This window comes from Harpia harpyja, chromosome 3 (assembly GCF_026419915.1).
Source record: "Harpia harpyja isolate bHarHar1 chromosome 3, bHarHar1 primary haplotype, whole genome shotgun sequence".
Classification (NCBI taxonomy): Eukaryota; Metazoa; Chordata; class Aves; order Accipitriformes; family Accipitridae; genus Harpia; species Harpia harpyja.
This window is the reverse complement of record NC_068942.1, coordinates 42,441,180-42,461,370: the sequence shown is the minus strand read 5'-3', so window position 1 is coordinate 42,461,370 and position 20,191 is coordinate 42,441,180. Positions and strand designations below refer to the sequence as shown.

General features: G+C 39.1%; 1 protein-coding gene across 13 annotated transcripts in view; it reads right to left on the bottom strand.

Moving 5' to 3' along the window:
* Positions 1-20,191, bottom strand: part of NUMB (NUMB endocytic adaptor protein) — a 96,555-nt gene that overhangs the window by 29,359 nt on the left and 47,005 nt on the right. For 9 of the 13 annotated variants that reach the window (XM_052782245.1, XM_052782249.1, XM_052782251.1 and 6 more), the window contains one exon: positions 8,071-8,214. The exons of the other annotated variants lie outside the window; for them this stretch is intronic. In XM_052782245.1, coding sequence (XP_052638205.1) covers positions 8,071-8,196 — 126 coding nt within the window. In that variant the 5' untranslated portion in view covers positions 8,197-8,214. Of the gene's footprint in view, positions 1-8,070; positions 8,215-20,191 lie in introns of those variants that run through there. 13 annotated transcript variants of the gene reach the window in all.

The following is a 20,191-nucleotide window of genomic DNA, read 5'->3' as shown; positions in this document are numbered from 1 at the left end:
GATTAAGCATCAACAAACTAAGTTTAATCCTGCTTAGTCAAAGCTACAGGTTAGTTACAATACTTCACATCCTTAGGGTCCAACTTCTTCCACTTCCCTAAGTCACCAGAAATGAAAACACCTCATCAATCTGTTAAACCCCCCAAAACAGGAGCTGTAAGCAGCCTATGACTGCTAAATGTCTCTGAATAGTGTGGGTCAAAAGAATCTAACTAAAACCAAAGCAGTATCTATACCAGTAGTTCTCCGTGTCTCTTCACATCACACCCACCTAAGAGCCACACTGTGCATTTCACTTACTGGTTCTCATACCATATTTATCAGTGTGAACAGAAACTACACTGTGAGGAAATAACAAACATTTCCAGTTAGGAATATGGAAAATGAAGTAGCAAAGCTCAATACAGGATACACAAATGCTATATTCTTCATATTCTCACAAATCCCTAAAACAAGGCAGGGAAGGAACTCAGGAGGTTATGTAGGACAGCACTTGCCTCAAGGCAGGATCTACTTCCACATCTACATCAGAGAAGTCAGCCTTGAAGTATTATGACATTTCTGTAACTGGAGATCAATAAGGTAGACCTTCTACTCTGTGGCTTACATGCCTCACTGCCAGAAACGGATGTTGTTTTGCTGAGTTGCTGTTGTTAATGCCTATCCTAAATTTCCCTTGATGAGGCTTAAACCCACTATTTCTCCCAGCCCCTTTACAGCTTCATGTATGTACTGTTAGACTTAGGTTTTCGATTGTTTGCTCTGATGTGCAATTCCTACTTTTCCAGGACAGCATTAGTAAATAAATCTAAAATTTTCTTTAAAAAGAAGAAAATAAAAGAAAATCAAGTGTTGATAACACAGTTTTATAAACACAGTGCACGGGTGCACATTGTACCTTTTCTTCAAGTCCTGCAAAAAATTCAGTTTTTATTTATGACACTGGAAATCCCTTAATTTTAAAAAACAAAACACTCAGAATTAAAAAGTATAACTGAATGACAACTTTTTGATTTCCAACACCTAAATTACATTTTAAAAGACATCCAAACCATTTCTATGGCTCTAAACATTAATAGTCATATCTTTAAAACAATTCAAAGTTTACCAAACAATTTAAGAATTTGACCTTGGCCAAAGACAGCAGGGTTTCAAAACTGAGTAAGAAGTTTCATTTAAAACTTCTTGTTTGCAAGGCTATTCAAAGAAAACTAAGGGTTGGACACAAGCATGAAAAATTTAAAGATTAGGGATTGCATTACATTCCCTTTAATCATGACAAAAATGCATAGGAATATATTGCAGGCAAGTCTTCCACCTTCTGTTATATCACCATTCTTTTATAATTAGCTGTCTTCAAGATTTTTTCCTGTGACCTTAAATGCTGCAGGATTTTAGAAATGTACCCTTGCTTGCTGCTGGGTTAGCATTCAGTAGCAATGGTTATTGTTCATTGCTAACATCAGTTCATGCCTTAAGAGGTAGGGATTTGTAGTGTTTAATGTGTAAGGCTGTGCAACGTTTCAGAAATCAGCAGATTTGTCACATTAACTTCTTAAAAATACTTAACATAGTTTCCAAAGACTATTCAAGCATCTCAAGCTTTCAGTGTCAAAAAAATCACATGCCTAACTTAAAGGCAGTTCAGCATCAACATGCTGGTAAACTCTTTCACAGCTACTATTATTTCAAACTAGAAGTGCACTTAAGAGATAAAACAAAAGCCACAGTTACCTGTGCTGAGTACCACTCTTTCTGATCTGGAGGAATAGAATAGCATGCAAGCTGTATTTATAAACTGATTAAAAATAAGAAGTTATTTTTAATATGACATTTATAAATTTGCAATATATAAGAAATAAATATTAATATAAGCTTAATATATAAAGCAAGAAAGTTCAATATGTAAATTCCAAAACTAAAAAGAGGACAACTAGGCAGCTATGAGTGGTGCAAAAGCACACAGCAAAGTGACAGAAATGGCCTATTTCCTACTGATAGCAGTTTCAGCAGGGCCATGGATGGCCTAATGACATAACACACTGCCGGGTCACAGGGACCCCAGGGATGAGAACTGACACTCAGAGGTCCCAGTGAGGATACTCCACAGGGCTCAGCGCAAGTTATTCCCTTTTCTTCTATCTCTGCTTGAATACAGAACAATGTGGTGTCCTCCAAACATCTCCCACCAAAGCAAGGGCTAGATAGAAAATAGCTGAAGAATATTTACTCTGAAAAGTCAATTCTTTTATTTGTGAATGTACAACTGTATCCATACAATTTTTATTTGTCAACACTACTAACACAGAAATCAAGATTCAGTTGAAAGGCTAACTCACATAATACCAGGCACTCAACAGCAAACCCTGGACTTCAAATTCAAAAATACAAATGTGGTTTGTTACTCTTCCACATGGACTTTTTTCACTGATATCTTTAGTTTTCCAGTTGGAATAAATGAAATAAAAAATGCAAGTAAACTTGCAGGCTACAGGCAACAGTAGCCTTAGATGCATTAAGGTCGAAAGAGATTGACCACCAAAACCATGAAAGTGACAGAATAAAACTAATTAAATTAATCCAAGATATATGTGACTTGCATCTTCTAGAACCACAGGTAGGAATCAGCCGTTAATATTCTGTTTAACACGTCCAGTTGGTTAGAACCGCCAAGAACTTGCAAATGTTTGGTTTGTTTAGTTCTGTTAAGTAGAGAAATGACCTAATTTTTCTGATATAAATTTCACAGGCCTGTTACTCTGAAGTGCATTTGTATGAATAAAAACTACTTACCCAGAGGGACATTCGAAAAGGCATTTCAGACAAAAGAAGCCCTAGTGTCAAATATTTTAGTCATTAAAACACAGAACAGCTGCATGTTCTCAGTGAGGTAGCGTCTGGAGCAAGAAAGCAAGTTTGAAAATGTGTATGTCAATGAACTTCATTTTTTGCAATTATGATGTATGAAGATTGTGTGAACATAAATTATCGCACTGATAAGCACGGCTGTAATGTCTGTTAGAACAATCTACTTCTGAATAGTTTTAAATACAATGTCTCCATCTAAGTCCCTTATACAGTACACAGTTTTTCTCTCAGAGGGAAGATTCACTACTGAAACACAGTAGTTACTTTTTAGTTTGTTAGGATAGTGGAAGAGAATTCGCCCCCGAAAGTATACTTCTGCAGATTTTCCAGCAGCTGTAACAGTGCCACATTTAATAACGGGACAACTCTGAGTACATCTATAAAAGCTGCAATGTATCATGCCTCCCCACAACAAAAGGTAGGAGAGCAATACCATTATGTTCCCAATGGAATAGCAAAAGTCTGCAAGTCACACTTGTCTAAACACAAGTTTAACATCCTTTTCATACTTCTGCTGACAGACAGGCACCTGTCTCTCTGCTGATGCAGTGGAGTACAAAAAAACCATTCAGTCGTATGCTCCAGCATCCTGGCTCTTCTTTCAATGTAACTTTAGTGGATTCAAAGCAGTTTACGCAGAAGAACACTGCAGGAAACCCAGTAGCCATTCCAAGGCCCTATTTTGAATGTGTCAAATTACCACCTCAAGCGTGGTAGATTTCCAACACAGTGAAGAGCTATCTGTAAATACATCCTACACACACTAAGATGTCTGAGAAAATATGATCAGTAGCTGGTTACATACAACACAGTCACTCCAACTAGTGGAAAACACAGACTGTTAAACAAAAAACCAACCAAACAAAAAAAAGTGTTACTGCCCAGAAGTAACAGTACGTGCCCAGGATTATCACCACCTCCAAATCTATGAGCACGGCACTGGAGAGAACCAACTGTGCATCAAATCCACTTCCCCGAATTTTAAAGCAACAATGTAATAGGAATTTTGCCAATACTTGCCACAGAGCATGTTCTCTACCAAAATGAAGACGATCCATTGGTGCATCAGATTTGCTCAAAATCCAACAGCTCACTTATGGACTTTAATTAACAATAAGGATCAGCTGTGGATGTAGCACAGGAAGAGCTTCAACATAGAAAACCTTTCAACATTAAATCTGTTTGCAGCACAGCATCCTCAAAGCATAATAAATTAGCAGCTATTGGAGTCCCTGTCCAACCCTAACAGAATGAAGCCTGGAGGCAGGATGAAATCCTATTTGCAACGTGACTTTCAAAGTGCTTCCACACATTCTGTAATACCTAAAAAAGGATAAATCTGTGCTAGCACTCTACAAACACCCCAACTCTGAGCAAAATATAAATGCTTAAAGGCAAGAAGTTAAAAAACAAAACAACTTAACGCTACTATAAGAGAGTAACTTATTGTCATGGTTTAAGCCCAGCCAGCAGCAAAGCACCACAAAGCTGCTCCCTCAGTCCTCCCCCACCCCGGCCTGAGTGGGATGAGGAGGAGAAAATATAAACACTCATGGGTCGAGACGAGGACAGGGAGGCATCACTCACCACTTATGGTCATGGGCAAAACCAAAATCAATTTAATTTACTACCAATCAAATCAAAACAAAGATAATGAGAAGTAAAACCAAATCTTAAAACACTTTCCCCCGCACCCCTCCATCCTTCCCAGCTCAACTCCACTCCCCATTTTCTCTCCCTCCTCCCCCCAGCAGCGCAGGAGGACAGGGAATGGGGGTTGCGGTCAGTTCATCACACCTTGTCTCTGCCGCTCCTTCCTCCCCAGGGGCAGGACTCCTCACTCTTCCACTGCTCCACCATGGGGTCCCTCCCATGGGAGACAGTCCTCCACAAACTTCTCCAACATGAGTCCTTCCCATGGGCTGCAGCTCTTCAGGAACTGCTCCAGCGTGGGTCCTTTCCGCATGCTGCAGTCCATCAGTCACAGGCTGCTCCAGCGCGGGCTTTCCCATGGAGTCACGGCCATCTTGGGGGCATCCACCCGCTCTGGCATGGGCTCCTCCCCGGGCTGCAGGTGGGCATCTGCTCCACCGTTCACTTCCATGGGCTGCAGGACAGCCTGCCGTCTCACCATGGTCTTCACCACAGGCTGCAGGGGAATCACTTCTTCCAGTGGCTGGAGCACCTCCTCCCCCTCCTTCTTCACTGACCTCGGTGTCCGCACGGGGGTTTCTCTCACATCCCACCCCTCTCTCCGCTGCAGGTTTCCCTTTTAAATCTGTTCTCCCAGAGGCACTGCCACCGTCGCTGATGGGCTCGGCCTTGACCAGAGGTGGGTCTGACTTGGAGTTGGGGAAGCTTCCAGCAGCTTCTCACAGGAGTCACCCCTGCGGCCCCCTCTCCCGCTACCAAAACCCTGCTACACAAACCCAAACCAGATATCCTTCTCCCATCAAACCTTCATGATCTTCCTCTTTTACAAGAGAAACCAACAGCAAATGTTCCCTACTCTGCATTTGCACTAGTCTCCTCTCTCCAAAAAAAGAGCAAGCATTTGAAGAAACAAAGCCCTCAACATGGCTGCTATTACATTAGTTTCACATGTTTTACTTTCATACAGAAAACCTTAAAGACAGCTGTAGAGACATTTGTTAACAATTCTTAGGTCATCACCAGCTATACAGGTAAAATCTTTGTCATCCCTGCAAAAGCCAGACTCCAGACTTGCCACTCAGCTGTGCTCTGAGCTCCGAAGAACTATGGCTGATGATTTTTAGAGAGTGGGCAAGGCAGACAAAGAATAAGGACAGACTAACTCCCTCCTCCCCGCCCCGAAACATTAAACTGTGGCTGAGCGGCTATACTACAGGCAATGCAGCACTCTGGAATTCCCATTTAGGAACCTTAAGAAAACGAAGATATTTTCACTGTATTTCAGATTTGAATGCATTCCTATTCATTAACCATTTTTCCCAAAATATCTCAGTTTATTCTGCTCCATTGAGGAGCACCAGGAAGAAAAGTCACCCCATCAGATATTTAAGGACATAGGAGACAGCATACTTTTCCTGGAACGTATGAATTTCTGAATAATACCCAAGAACGGCGTAACAGGATACTCTCCTTCAATAGCACAAAGTTCTATTCTTTTTGCGAGCAAAATATAGTACCACCCACTAAACCAATGACTCTACATCTAGTTTATCTCGTCCACTCACAATAGCATACTTCCTGTCTGTATCTATTAAACACCAGTTAACACCCACTTTGCATCCCAAGCCTAATAAAAGTTTCCACTACTGCCCATCTCAAGGCACAGTATTTTGGAAGATAAATTCTAATCAAATAAGCTAAAACACCTCTTAATGTCAAATTGTTCTGATTTTAAGTTTTCATCTAATTGCAAATTCTTTAAATATTAGTAGTCTACCATTCTGACCAAATCAAGAAATATATGTGTTTACTTCACAGTACTTTTTCCAAAGAACAAATTAAATTAATTCAGTGAATTCCAATATAAAGCCGGCAAATAAGGGTAAATAAGTCCCATTATGATGACAGGATGCAAAGACTCATCCATTTCTACGCCTCTTCAGCACAGAATAGCCCAAAACCTTTTTTTGACGTCGGGTACATGTGCCCAGAATAGATGAATGCTTCATTTAAATACAGGAAGCATTTGTCATTATAAGTGCAAGTCCTGACTGAGAGTTAAAAAAAAAGTCAGTCTTTAAACAGCAAGAAGTGGTTCACACCCTTTGTGTTCAGTAAAGGACTGAAAAAGTTTGAGTAAAACTAAATGTCTAGAAATTGAGCATTTTGCTTTTCAACCTCTGTAATGGCTAAATTATTAAAAAATAATGATCCTCAAGCTAACAGCTCTGTTCTCTCATAGACAGTGTTAAACCTTAATCTAAGTTTGAGCTTCCACAGAGCAGTTACTCACTTTCAAAGCTCTGGCAAAACACCATCTCTGTTTAGTACTGGATTACAGTTCCTTCCTTCTAGCAGAAAACTAACACAAGACAAAGGCAAATAAAGCAAGCAACCATAACAAACTAGAAACATTAAATACACTTGAGTATATGTAAAAGCACACATAAGCAACTATAGTAGGGTAAAGTAGGGCATAAACCTAGTGTGAAAGTTAATCAAATTTATTGTAATCTGCACATACCCACAGCTTTACAAAAATATCTAAGTCAGTTTCAAGAGTTCCACCTAGCAACATCACCTGTTTAACTATCAGACAGAATTACTTTAAGTATAATACAGATAAAAACGAGTAAGAGGTCCTTAGGTGTTAGAACCATAGATTGTTTTCCTTGTGCATAGATATTTAATCTGTTAGTTTTTCCATAAGAGTCATCTGCTTACAATCTAGTGTAGAGTTAGTATTAGTGTGCCTTGAGGAAGAAAGCTTTTGATTACAAGGGGAGCGTATACAACAAGACACCTTAAATTTCGTAATTATTTTCATTACTGTATTTCTTAAGTATTAATATATTATTCTAAAATATTAAAATAATATTGTTTCTTAAATAAAGGGGAAGGATAAATGGTAACACAAAAGAAAATACCTATTTATAATACTCTGATAATCTGGAATGAGTTCTCAGAATTCAAAAAGGTAATTTCAGTTTCACATGCATTAATAGTCTGTAATGTATACACACAAAAAATCATAGCACAGAAGACACTCACAAGTTAGCAAGTGCTTATAACCTCAAGCACTGGAGGAAACCCAGGTGTTACTTGGCAATGTTTTCAATCATCAAAAGGGAGGAAGAGATTCCTTTCCAAGCACAACCCACTGCTTACCTTACAAGTCAAACTGTAACCGTAACTCCACTTTTAACAGAGAGAACCGAGTACCTTTCCATGCAATCCAAGAGGTCTATCATTTCTGCTCTTCCAGAAAAATGAAGACAAATATTATATTACTCCTCTGACTAGCTACATGATTTATTTCAACTAGATAATAATGTAGGATATCTCAGACAGTGATTTTCCAAGTCATTTGTTACATGAGTCATCTGGCTTTTAAAAAAAAGCCACAATCTTTGCAATGAGAGCTGACTGTAAAATAGGTCAGTGTGTAATGAAGCATGCTGCTGGCTTATGCTTGCCAAAAAAACCCCAAATAATAATTCATGGTAAGAGTACCTCATGGGTATGCAAAAGAAAGGCAGAAACTCTTACCTTAACAGGAAAGCTACACTTGCCAGTACGAACGCCTTCTTCATCAGTCTGCCACTGATGAGGCCTACTGGCCTCTGGGACATAGACATCTTTCTTTCTCCTAAAGCTTTGCCGTAATTTGTTCATTTCTCAGATTTTCACGTCCTAGAAGAAGAAAAAAAGAATACTGCCAATAGGCACCAAAACATACATTTAGCCACTTTGGGTCAACCACTATCATGACAAATGTCCCTGTGAAAAATCTGAGCTTCTGCAAATATGAATGGAGGTACCTGTGAAAGGAAAATATTTTGGACATAGATTCTGGGAAAGATAGATATTCACTTCAAAGTGGAAAACACAAATCCACATTACTTTTTTAATATCTTTCCACAGCAACTGAAGCATTAGACCCTGGAATAATTATTACTCTGAGCATAAGGTTACCCAAAATAGCTGACAGAGCAGCTCTGAAGAGTGATGCGCATGAAATCCTGCCTCCCTGAATTTAAACACCTACCTAGAGCAACCAAGCAGGACATGAGTAGCACAAGCTTCCAAGGTACCCATGCAAGGATTCATAGCCCTAAGTCTGCTCCTAAAATTAGGTGCTTGTGCTGTTCTTTAAGTACAAGTGATAGGTTCATGCTTTTACTGAGGGGTACAGCCCAGCCCTTGCTTAGTCTACTGGTAAAAGTACTTATGTTTAAATGAGAAATGCACTGAATTGACTTCCACGTCCTGGGTAAATCTCTAAACAATTACATAGTCTTACCTCTTCAAAGGGGGAAGACAGTTCTGTAATTACACTTCCAAAGCCTAGAATTAGATGTTTTTATATACTCTTCTCTTATTTATCAGTTTCTATATACAAGCCAATCTATACTTTAGACATGCTCACCTTTACTAGATTCAAACTACAATTAGCCAAGAAGCTATCAGAGAAAGTACTACCAATGAAAAGACTCTATATTCAGCTACAGAAGTAAAATCATATGGGAGTATAGAAAACATGCTGAAAGGCTTCTTGAGATATTGCTCTTCTTTCCTGAAGAAGAAGCCTTCTTACAACCATGACATCTCATTTTGATAGAAAAAAAGATGCTGCAGAATGTAAGGCAACAACATCTAACTGGATTATATATGCTTATTTCCCATTAGATTAACTAAGGTACAGAGTATAGATGTTTATGGGTGTCAATAGGCAGACTTTGAATGAAAGCAGATTTAAAAGCAGTTTGAACACTATTTTAAACCCTGAAAAGAACAAGTATCTTCCAGTTAAAACTATTTGACATAGGTGAGAGAAAGCAACACATTCATGTTTGTGGTATCTGACATTTAAGAAGCTTAAATTCAAAATGCAACAATTTCAAAGCTGAACAAAAGTCAGAAATTAAAAGCATTACAGAAAATCACTGCCCCCCACTAATAAATCTCGTCAACCAAATTAAAAATATTGTTTTATATCTATGACGCACTTTAGCCATCCCAAGTAACAAAAAGGTGTGAGTTTTGTCACTGACCCCCCAAACCCTCCTTCAGCAACTGTTACTTTCCTCCTCAAGCTGTGAGTCATTAGGCATTACAGTTCCCACTGTATCTTCTGGGCATGGTATTGGCTCATTTCTCTAGAATCTTCCATCTTTCCATAATCCATTAAAAGCAATATTGTAAAATAAGTAATAAGTTAAAGATATACCCATGGATAAAGAAAACACGACTATATCACTAGAACTGGGAAATTTAAGTGTGGTGATGTTAATACTTGTTGAAGTGCAAATAAGAATGCTACTTGTGCACAAGTTCAGTGACAAATGAATGCAATGCTGCCTGGTCTTGTGGCATTGCAGGGCCTGCTTTCAGCGTAAGGGATAATTCCTGAAGTATTTCTACACTAGCAAATAACCAGACCAAACTCCACTTTTGCAGCAAACACCTGCACTCAAAGCTGCTTGATGAGTGCTTAAAAGCAATAAGGTGTGGTACTCCAAGCAATCCAAATCTCTCTTGCAAATTAAGTAAAGGGTTGAGATGTATGGCAAAGGCTAGACAATGGTCCCTGGAAGGGAGCATGTACCTAGAATATCCACAAGCTCTAACAAACAGTGTAAGAGCAGGAATAAAAAAGTTGCTTGGGGATTCTCAATTGCAATTGTCTGGTTATAAAGCAGGGTTAGCTTCATTCCTTCAAAGCTGCAAAATGCCCGACATAACTAGTAACATAAAGTATTTTCTTGAATTTACTTGGTAGGATTTAGAGATTAGAATACGTGTCCAAAATAAAAAAAACATGCACATTTCTTACCACTAAACAAGCTGAAGCAGCTGCTCTACAAACGCAGTTCCTTTATTTTACAAGCTAAAAGCCATTTAAAAATCTGAATGTGCAAAGGCAATTCTGGAAGTTTTAAGAGGAGGTGCAAGGCTTCTATTCTCCATTAAGGCTTAGAGAGGCATTAGAGCAGCACTAGTTACATATTTTGCTTTACAAACTGCAGATGGAAGTCTATGCTTCACTCAGTCTAAAGGAACCAAAATTTCAAGGGGGGCCATTCAATCACCTCAGGCAGTTGACATGTACTGCAGGAAATCTCCACATGGCACTTCAACTCATGAGGACTGACACCCACTCTTGTCCCTGCTGAAGACTGGCAGTGCCATAGCATGATGAGCAAAACCACTGCTCCAGCTGCTTCGGTGCAAAGCTCAGGAGTCTGCTCAGCACATAGCTTTAAAGCCCAGCTACCCAACCTTGCACTCTGGTAACTGAGAAATGGGCATAGATGCTCCATTCTGCCAAAAAGGGCAACAGACTCTTAAACTGATACAAATGGATGCAGTAAAGCTCATCTGCTGGTATTCTGAGTATGAGCGATCAAAAAAGATTTTGTAGAAATTTCAAACCTACAAACATGTAAAAACAGCCTGTGGAAAAGTTTTCAAGGTAACTCTGAATCTCAAAAGCTTCGGTAAGCAACAAAACAAGAACTGAGAACAGCACGCAGCCACTGTACCACTTGTGAAATCACAGTCTAATTGCCTTATCATAACATTTGCTTATGTGAGCACTTCCTTGGACTTCTCCCAGGAAGCATTGCTTTTCCCATGAGACTGGTACCTTATCAGAGATTTATTCTGACCAGGAATCTCAGTCCACAAGGGAGGGTGAGAATAAGAGTTCCTCAACTACACTTCCTATGAGAAGCTGAAGTGGCACTTTGCCCAAAAGTATTTCCTTTTCACTGAAAACCAAACCCATTTTCCTACATGTTCTAATTTTGAGGTCATGTTGGCAACAAGCGGTTTAAAAATAGCTTATTCTATTTAATAGAAAAGCTGACAAATAGCAAAATCAATTTCTGGTCAGACAACCAGCGAGCTTTCTCCAACTGCCACACTCGGATTTTCTGAGATGTCAGCCTGTTTGAAGTGGGTTGCAAAATAGTTTGCCCTATAAACACCTAATTTGCTGGTTATATGCATGTCAGCCCAATATGACTAGAATTGCCGTCTGATGGGAAAGCATTAAGTAAAAAAATTCACACAGGCTGCATATTTGAGGAATGCGGGAGAGAAGCACAGGAATTGCTGCAATTAAGTGCTGAAATTTCTACTAATTTTGTCTGGAGGTCAAAATCCCTGCGCAGGAGCTCTAGAGAAAAATGAGTGAGCATTTTCTACTTGAATTCTTTGCCGTGCACTTCAGATTTCCATACAAGCGTAGCATGCCTGCTGACACAACGAAAGACACCAACCTAGGCTGCAACAAGCTAGCAGGGTATTTTCTACTAAACTGACAGCATCACTGATCCTGTAAGAAGTTTTATACTCTGCCTTCGGATTATGTAGGCTGAAAGTTATCTGTCCCTGATTTTTTTTTATATTTAGCAACTGATTTTTGTCCTGTAATTAAAAGTATTTTAAAAAACCCCACGAAGAAACAAACCAAACCACCAAATACTCTATTTCCTTTTCACTTTTACAACCCCAAATCTAGCTTAGGCCCAGAGAGACGACAACGGAGAAACAGTATTTGAAGATAAAACTGGCAAAAAGCCAAGATGGGAAACTCAAAATCTAATTAAATCACAAAATGTAGCGTTACATCAGAGACAAACTGGTAACAAAGCCTGAAAGCACTGAGATCTTCTGGAGAAAAGAAGAAACAGAGCCACTTTGGGTTCTGTTACATTTCAAGGTTATCTCTACCAGGCAGCTAACTGCAGACAGCTCTACATCTGAACGGTCATGCCCATTGGGAAAAAACAAACAAACAAAACCCCACAAACAAGAAAACCTCCACCACTTTTGCAATCCAAGAGATTACAACATTAGGCTAAACATTAGACCAGTTTCTAAAGCACCATACAAGCATCTGCAAGAGGCACTGAAAAGACGAGTTATTCACATAGTGAGTTTATAAATTTATGTTGCCATTTACTTTTAAGCAAATTGATATATTTTGGATATTTTGAAAACACAGCTCCAAAGCCAATTTAAGGAGATCTTTGGCACCATTATTCTTCTGACCACCTGAAAAGGTATCATTTTAACCCATATCCATTCACTGACAACTTGGGGGCAGCACAGAGACAGAAACAACGTTGTCACAGATAAAAGTGCATGTTGAAGCACTCTTGGCTTCATTGCCTTGTGCATCATCAGGTTATGGCTGCAGAACAAATTACTGCAAGATAAACTAGCATGTTAATTCATGTCTTGTTAGCCGTTCTGCTCTATGTATGTATTCACTTTTACCCTTCAGTGAGCACAAGCCAGCAATTTACCCTTCAGTGAGAGATGGGTAAGCTTTCACCTTAACTGAAGTTAGATCAGGTGGGAGCTGCTGATGATGCAAATTTGGAGCTTAGCTTGCCTTGCAGGAGTTTACACATGTACCCATACCTTCAGATAAGCAGTTCATTTACATTTTGCATAAATGTTTCTTCCGTAGCAGTTGCTCCTACAAGGTGATCCAAACTACAGAATCTGCAGGGCAGAAGGACAGTACTGGTACCTAAATTGCACTCACAAATTTAAGTGGTTAGATTTTAGGCTAGGGGTACTACAAATTTCACAGTAAGCAACCACTTACAGTTTCAACACTGAGGACAAAAAACCAGCACAAACCCATTTTTATCTTTCTTCTGAACTCTAGCCTTCACAAAGCTTATTTAATCTGCATTCAAATACGTGGTATCTTTTTTGTTTGCAATGGAAAAGGATAAAAATTGATTTTAAGTCTTCAGTTCAGCCAGTTTTTTAAAACCATTAGGAAGGTTGGGGATTACTTTCTGTTTTCTCTCAGAATTGAATACCCTTTCCTATTTACTTTACCAGTTTAGAAAAAAGAAAGTCATGGGTCAAATAAGGACAAAGTACTCTCTGCAGCCTGCAACAAATACAGAGTAGCCAGGGTACAGGAGGGGACATCCCCCCAATCCCCCCCAGTGCCACCCCCCTGCTTTACAGTACAAGTCCTCCTGCAAGCCTGAACCATCAGTAGACCAAACTGACACATCAATAAAATTCCTAGAAGTATGCATTTCAAACAGCAAGGAAATCTAGGTTTAAGAACAAGGTGTTATAGGGATCATTGTAAAATTTACAAACCTCCACGTAAAACTAATTCCATTAACATGTTACAATCAGACTAAGTAATTAAAAAAAAAAAAAAGAGTCTTATTCATACTTCTATTGCCTGCTGCCCCCACGTTGGTGAGGTAGGAGCAGCTGCAGAACTATCAGCTCCGATGTGCCCTTTCCCAGTGAAATGCACCTAATATTGCTAATAAAAAAAGGACCAAGCCAAACAGAGCCTGAAACCCAGACAAACAAGTCCGTCCATCTCTAGTATGTTTTTTTGCCTAAGAAATACAGGGCATTTCTTGACATCAAAGCTTTCTGAATAAGGATGCGTTTTTCCTGCCAAAGTTACCTGATACTTCAGACCTAAGAGGACATGCAAATTATCTTAATCTCATCGAAAAAAATGTGTTTGTCTAACCTACTTACTAGGAAAACACTCCAGAAACATTCCGCAGCACGGCTGTCAAGATCTGTATCCTCAGAAAACTCCGTGGCTTTGAGTTCTTGTGCAAGTACAACCTGGTCACACCCGTCCAAAGACTCATGTCTAACAGCTACCTTTTTAGCATTATCAAAACTTGAATTTCATTACGAAATCCGCAAGGGTCCGCACCAAGAAATGCAAACAACCCACATATTTCAGAACAGTATTCCACATTGCTTTTTCCTATAAAACTCAGTTCACTGCTGACTCTTCAACATTATTGTAAATCTTGGCTGTAACCAGGACACTAGGACATCAGCGAGGAAATATGCTTGTTTCAAGCCATTTTCTTGGGACAAGATTTGGTTTTGGCAGGCTTACCTGCAGTACAAGTGCAAATATAAAGAAGTGGTTCAAAACATTTAGATCTGTTTTGCTGTCTAATGCACAGTTTGAATTTCTAAATTTAAGATGACAAGGTAAGAACGTTTCATTTATAAGAAAGAGGCAAGCTAGGAAGGCAAGTTGATTGCTGCCAACGTAAATAGTCTGTCCCTGTCTATTATGAAGCTGCCAGAATGGAGTTTTACTCTCTGAAAAATCCTTATTAAGCATTGCTGCTAAACAAACTGTCTCCCCTCCTCTCCCACTTACACAGCACAAAAACATGTAATGCCCTATCTCTTCAAGCCTACTGTAAAGGTTAGCCAAAACTTGCTGCAATTGCCCTGCAACAGCTTCTCTGCAATTATTCACCAGCACAAGAACACAGAGTACCCTTATCTTCTAAGGAAGAAAAGGTCACCCCGTGTGTCAGATTTTGAATGCAGAACTTTGAGCCTTTTTGTGAGTTTAGATCCCATAAAATCTAATTAAATCCAGCACTGCCACACTGAAGCAAATGAAGGCATGTAACCATATGAGCATGCTCACTAAAACATTAACAGTCCTTACGCAATACAGTATGACTAACCACATTATTCACCACATGGCTTTCCAACCCATTTACCCTTTCATTACCCAATTAAGATCTAATAACACAATACTACAAGCAAGGATTCTAAGACATCAAAATACACATAAAGGTAAAGCATGAGCTCATTTGTTGAGCCAGTAAATACATTTTGTTATTGTTATTATTATTTAGAGTTCAAATTAAGGGGATTTTCCTTGTTGCAGAAAAATTAAGTGTTGGATACACAATAAAAAGACTACTCAAGCATTTCAGCTGTAGAAAACTCACCTTCCAGCAGTGAAAGTAATATTTAGATCATGCTTTGAAAATACAGCAGAAACAGCAACTTCAAACTCTTTATATAAGACCAAATAGGTCAGAGCTGTAAATTTCTCTGACAGCTTTCTTAGAAATTGTGATGCACTGTCATCATAAGATGTGAGATACTAGCCATCCTCTCAAATCCATCAGATTTCTTGCTGTCTCATACCTGAGCTAAGGTATCATGTGAGCACTCCACAGCTGTTTCCAGAGCACTTGACAATTCTATTTGCACCACAGATAAGAGTGGAAAAAGGGGGGAAAAAAAAAATGTTATGACAGCAACAACTTATTGGCAAAAACCAGAGTTAAACAAAAATTGCAGATAGCCTATGAAATATCAGGAAATGAAATCATGAACTGTACTCCAATACACCATTAACAATTGTGTGGCTAAAACATTCAGCTACCAGAAGCCCTGTCCTAAAGCTTAGAATTTTTTAAAATATGCCAGACTCTTCAAACATAAATATCCCCAGACCGCAGCAATTAAATAGAGTATTCAGTATTCCACAACAGTATGTAACAGAAGTACCAGCACAGCAACCGCACTCAGACTCTTAAAGTGCCAGAAAAACACAAGTTTGATCATTGCAAGGCAAAAGTTATTCCTAAAGATATGCAATGCTCTTTCTAGCAGTCCTAAGAGAGAAATCACTTGCCTCTCCTAAACCTGTGAAGTTCAGCAAATAAGAAAGCCTCGTTTTCTCCACCAATAACTATTCCAAAGCAAATGTCCCAATTCATCAGACTCCACAGCAACTGTAAACTCTGACTACGGTCCTATACAATATGCTAAAATGTTTAGTTGCAGAGATATAAGGCAGTAATCCCCTTGTTTTATAGGCTCACTCTAAAAATACCCTGCAATTACTGTCAGTCACTAGTGAGAAGCAGGTCTCCTAAATACTCCATGCGATATAAAGCGAGCTGAATTATACTACCTATAACTGAAAATAAGCAAAAGTTTTCTAAAGAAACACTAGCTGTGCCTTGCGGAAAGCAGTTCAAGCAACTCTGCTTTGCAGCTCATCTGCACGCATGTGAAGAATTTTAACTAACCAAGTCATGACATTTCCAATTGAATCATTTACATTTAGGGCAGCTAAATGTCAGACAACTAAACAGTTTTCAAACATGAACATCTTGGGTTTAAAAGGTATCTTTACAAATACATGCTGAATTTAGAAAAGACATTAGATATTAAAGAAAGTACAAAAAGGGCTGAAACAGTGGAAAAATATTTCCTTTAATCACCCAAATCCAAGAACCAAAGCTTGAAGTTAAATATATCAAATCTCACAAAAATAAATGCATTTTCAAAATCAAAAGAAAGTAACTTTTACAAGTAAAATAAGCATATTTTATTGGTAAATCAGTCACAAATCTAAGGTTTTTACACTGGAGTTACTTCAGCAGGACCTATGAGTGTTCTATACAGTGTTTGAATAGACAAGGAATTGCATCCAGTACAGCAAACATCTGCTGCTTAGGAGTAGAAAAGGTCAAATATAAATCAGTCAGTCAATCATACCCTTGTATTTTTGGTTCTAGATCTTAAGTGAGAGCAGAAACAGCAGACAAACAAGCTACAGATCCAGAGCATGTGTTTCAGGAACCAACATGCACCATAAACCAGATTACTTGGAGGATCCATTTTAGCAAGATTAAAAAAAGCTATTCATACCAAAGCTTTAAGCAGTGTTTCATATACGATGGTCATTCTCAACACAAAAGTGAAAGCCACAGCATTTTGGACAACTGATCCAACAACAGTGCTCTGCACCAGCACAGAGCAGCCTTAGAAGTCCAGTCCACGTGGCCCATGTTCTGGAAGCATTTGGAACAACAAACTATAAATTTGTATCAGCTTTATGAGAAGTATCCAGTGACAATGGACAGTAGTGCTGCCAAGTCTGTCACCAAGTAGGATTCAGGTATAGAGAAACTAGGTAAATCCACAATAATAATAGCATGCTCAGATGCAGAATAAGGAGTTACACAGGGCTCTCCACTGGAAACAGTGATTTTTATTTTAGTCATATATGCTCTCAAAAGCAAACAGTTAAGCGACTGTTTACAGCTAATGCAAAATGTTCTAGAGTAGATTAAACTAAACTGATTTTAGAGATACAAAAGGATCTCAAGAAGGAATTATTCTGTAATAAAAACAGCAGAGAAAAGCACATGGAAGAAGGGTAAGAGAATGACCCTAACTATAAATAATGATGAATATTAATTCAGCTATTACCATTGTCTAGGAAAGACCATAAATCACATTTAGTCCTCTAAAAATGTAACTGTCAAATAAGCAAACAGTAGCAAGAATTATGAAAGGAGCAGAGCAAAACCAGTAAGATGCCACAGCATAAGACCAGGCTGCGCTCAGCTTCAATACCACATAGTTCTTGTAGTTAATATACCCTTTGTCATGGTTTAACCCCAGCCAGCAACTAAGCCCCACACAGCCACTCACTCACTCCCCCTGCATCGGGATGGGGGAGAGAATCAGAGGAGGAAAAGTGAGAAAACTCATGAGCTGAGATAAAGACAGTTTAATAGGTAAAGCAAAAGCCGTGCACGCAAGCAAAGCAAGACAAGGAATTCATTCACTACTTCCCATCAGCAGGCAGGTGTTCAGCCATCTCCAGGAAAGCAGGGCTCCATCACATGTTAACAGCTACTTGGGAAGACAAGTGCCATCACTCTGAACATCCCCCCCTTCCTTCTTCTTCCCCCAGCTTTACATGCTGAGCATGACATCCTATGGTCTGGAATATCCCTTTGGTCAGCTGGGGTCAGCTGTCCCAGCTGTGTCCCCTTCAAACTTCTTGTGCCTCCCCAGCCTACTCACTGGTGGGGTGGGGTGAGAAGCAGAAAAGACCTTGACTCTGTGTAAGCACTGCTCAGCAGTAACGAAAACATCTCGGCATTAGCTGTTTTCAGCACAGATCCAAAACATAGCCCCATACTAGCTACTGTGAAGAAACTTAAACTCTATCCCAGCCAAAACCAGCACACCTTTCTGAAATGAAACGAAAAGGTGTGGGACAGTAACAAGGATAATTAGGACTACATCAACGACTTCTGTTCAAGGACAGATTAGACACATCAAAGGTCTTCACCTCAGAAAACCAATTTGCTGGTGGGGAGAGCTAAAAAAATTATAGTATCACAAGTGTCAGAAAATGAGCAGGGAATGATGATTTTCAAATTCTTATATTGTAGAAATTGCAGAGAAGCAATGGAATTCTCTAGCAGTCCAGGTTTCAAAATAAAAGAGTATGTCTCTCACGATACAGAATTAACTTGCACAATTCCTTGCCATGGGATGTTTTACAAACTGAAATAGAAAAGGATTAAAAAAAACCCACAACAGTTTCATAATTTGATGAAAACTTTCGAAGGCTATTAGAAACTATAGTGGAGGTGCAGCCTCCCATTCAGGAAATCACCCAGTCCAATCTGACCAGCTGGGAAGGCTTATTTCATGTCTGCCTTAATCTTCTATTCTTCCTCGAGATTCAACACTGACTGTATCAGAGAGAATTACTGCACTACAGAGCCCTTGCTGCAAACCAGCATAACTCACAAGCTGGTCTCCCTTCACCACCAATTCAACTGGCCAAACCCCCATGTTACAGCTGTCACAGCATCACAGCAGAGTTGTTAGCACCCAGCTACACCAGGACCAGCAAGAGCTGGCTCACTACACGTGCTAAGGATCTCCCTTTCCCAAACCCACAGAAGCGGAAGTTTCTATAGCTCAAAGACATTTAAATGAAAACCAGCACATGAATTTGTATATTCCAGATAGCTCACAAAATTTGAATTACTGTGGCAACAAGCCATGTGTGCACTAGTCAATCTCAATTAGAAAATGTTAGTTAGCTAAACTGCCATGAAGTATGTGTGAGGAAAAATTAGCTCATACATTCACAGGATGACAGATGACTCCTTGTTATACCATTACTGCAGTGGGCCCAAGCACTTCAGTCAGTCACTGAAGTGTCACGAAAGGCATTTTTAATATTAATTTATAACTCAAAGTGAAATTGTGAAAGCTTTGCATCAAGCTTCTGTGAAAATGGCAGGTTTTGATAATAAAAATGAGCCTAGAGAAAAGATACAGTAACTTTTTCTGACTGTCAGAATACCAGAAAATCATTTGATCATCCCTCAATAAGCCTAGCAACACAAAGAAGTTCACTTTCACATAGAAGACGGGCAGAAACTTCTCGAAGAACTCTCTGGTGTCCAGCATAGCAACTGTGGTTGACTTGTAAGAACACAAATTTTTCTTCACAGAAATATTATTATTTATTATATTAGGAATTAATGTTAACATTTGTACACTTGTCCAGTGAAAGTTTTGAGTTGTTCCATAACTCTTTTCTCATAATAGCCTTTGTAAAACATTACCAGGAACCAACAGGATTATCTCCCAAATCTGTTTGCTTTACACAAATGTAATCAAATCAGAAGCTAGCTTAATGAAGTCAGATACAAGCTATAAATTCTTTTAAGCACACAGGATGCAATGTTTTCTGAATTCCCCCATCAGTTAAATACCTTTAAAAATATTCTGCATCCTTTCTAGAGCCTAATACAAGCCACACATTTCATGACACACAGAAGAACTCAAAAGATGCTTACGGAATCTGTCACCATAGTCCCTATGAGAGGAGTCTAAACAGGGTACTCTAACACAATTTCAGCTTTCTGGTCCAATTTTCTATATACACAACTAGTATTCCTTATGATTATACAGCACGTAAAACCTCATTTTGTGCCTAACATTTCTCATGTCCGCTTACCGCAAAGCCTAAAGAAGATCCAAGCACAACCTC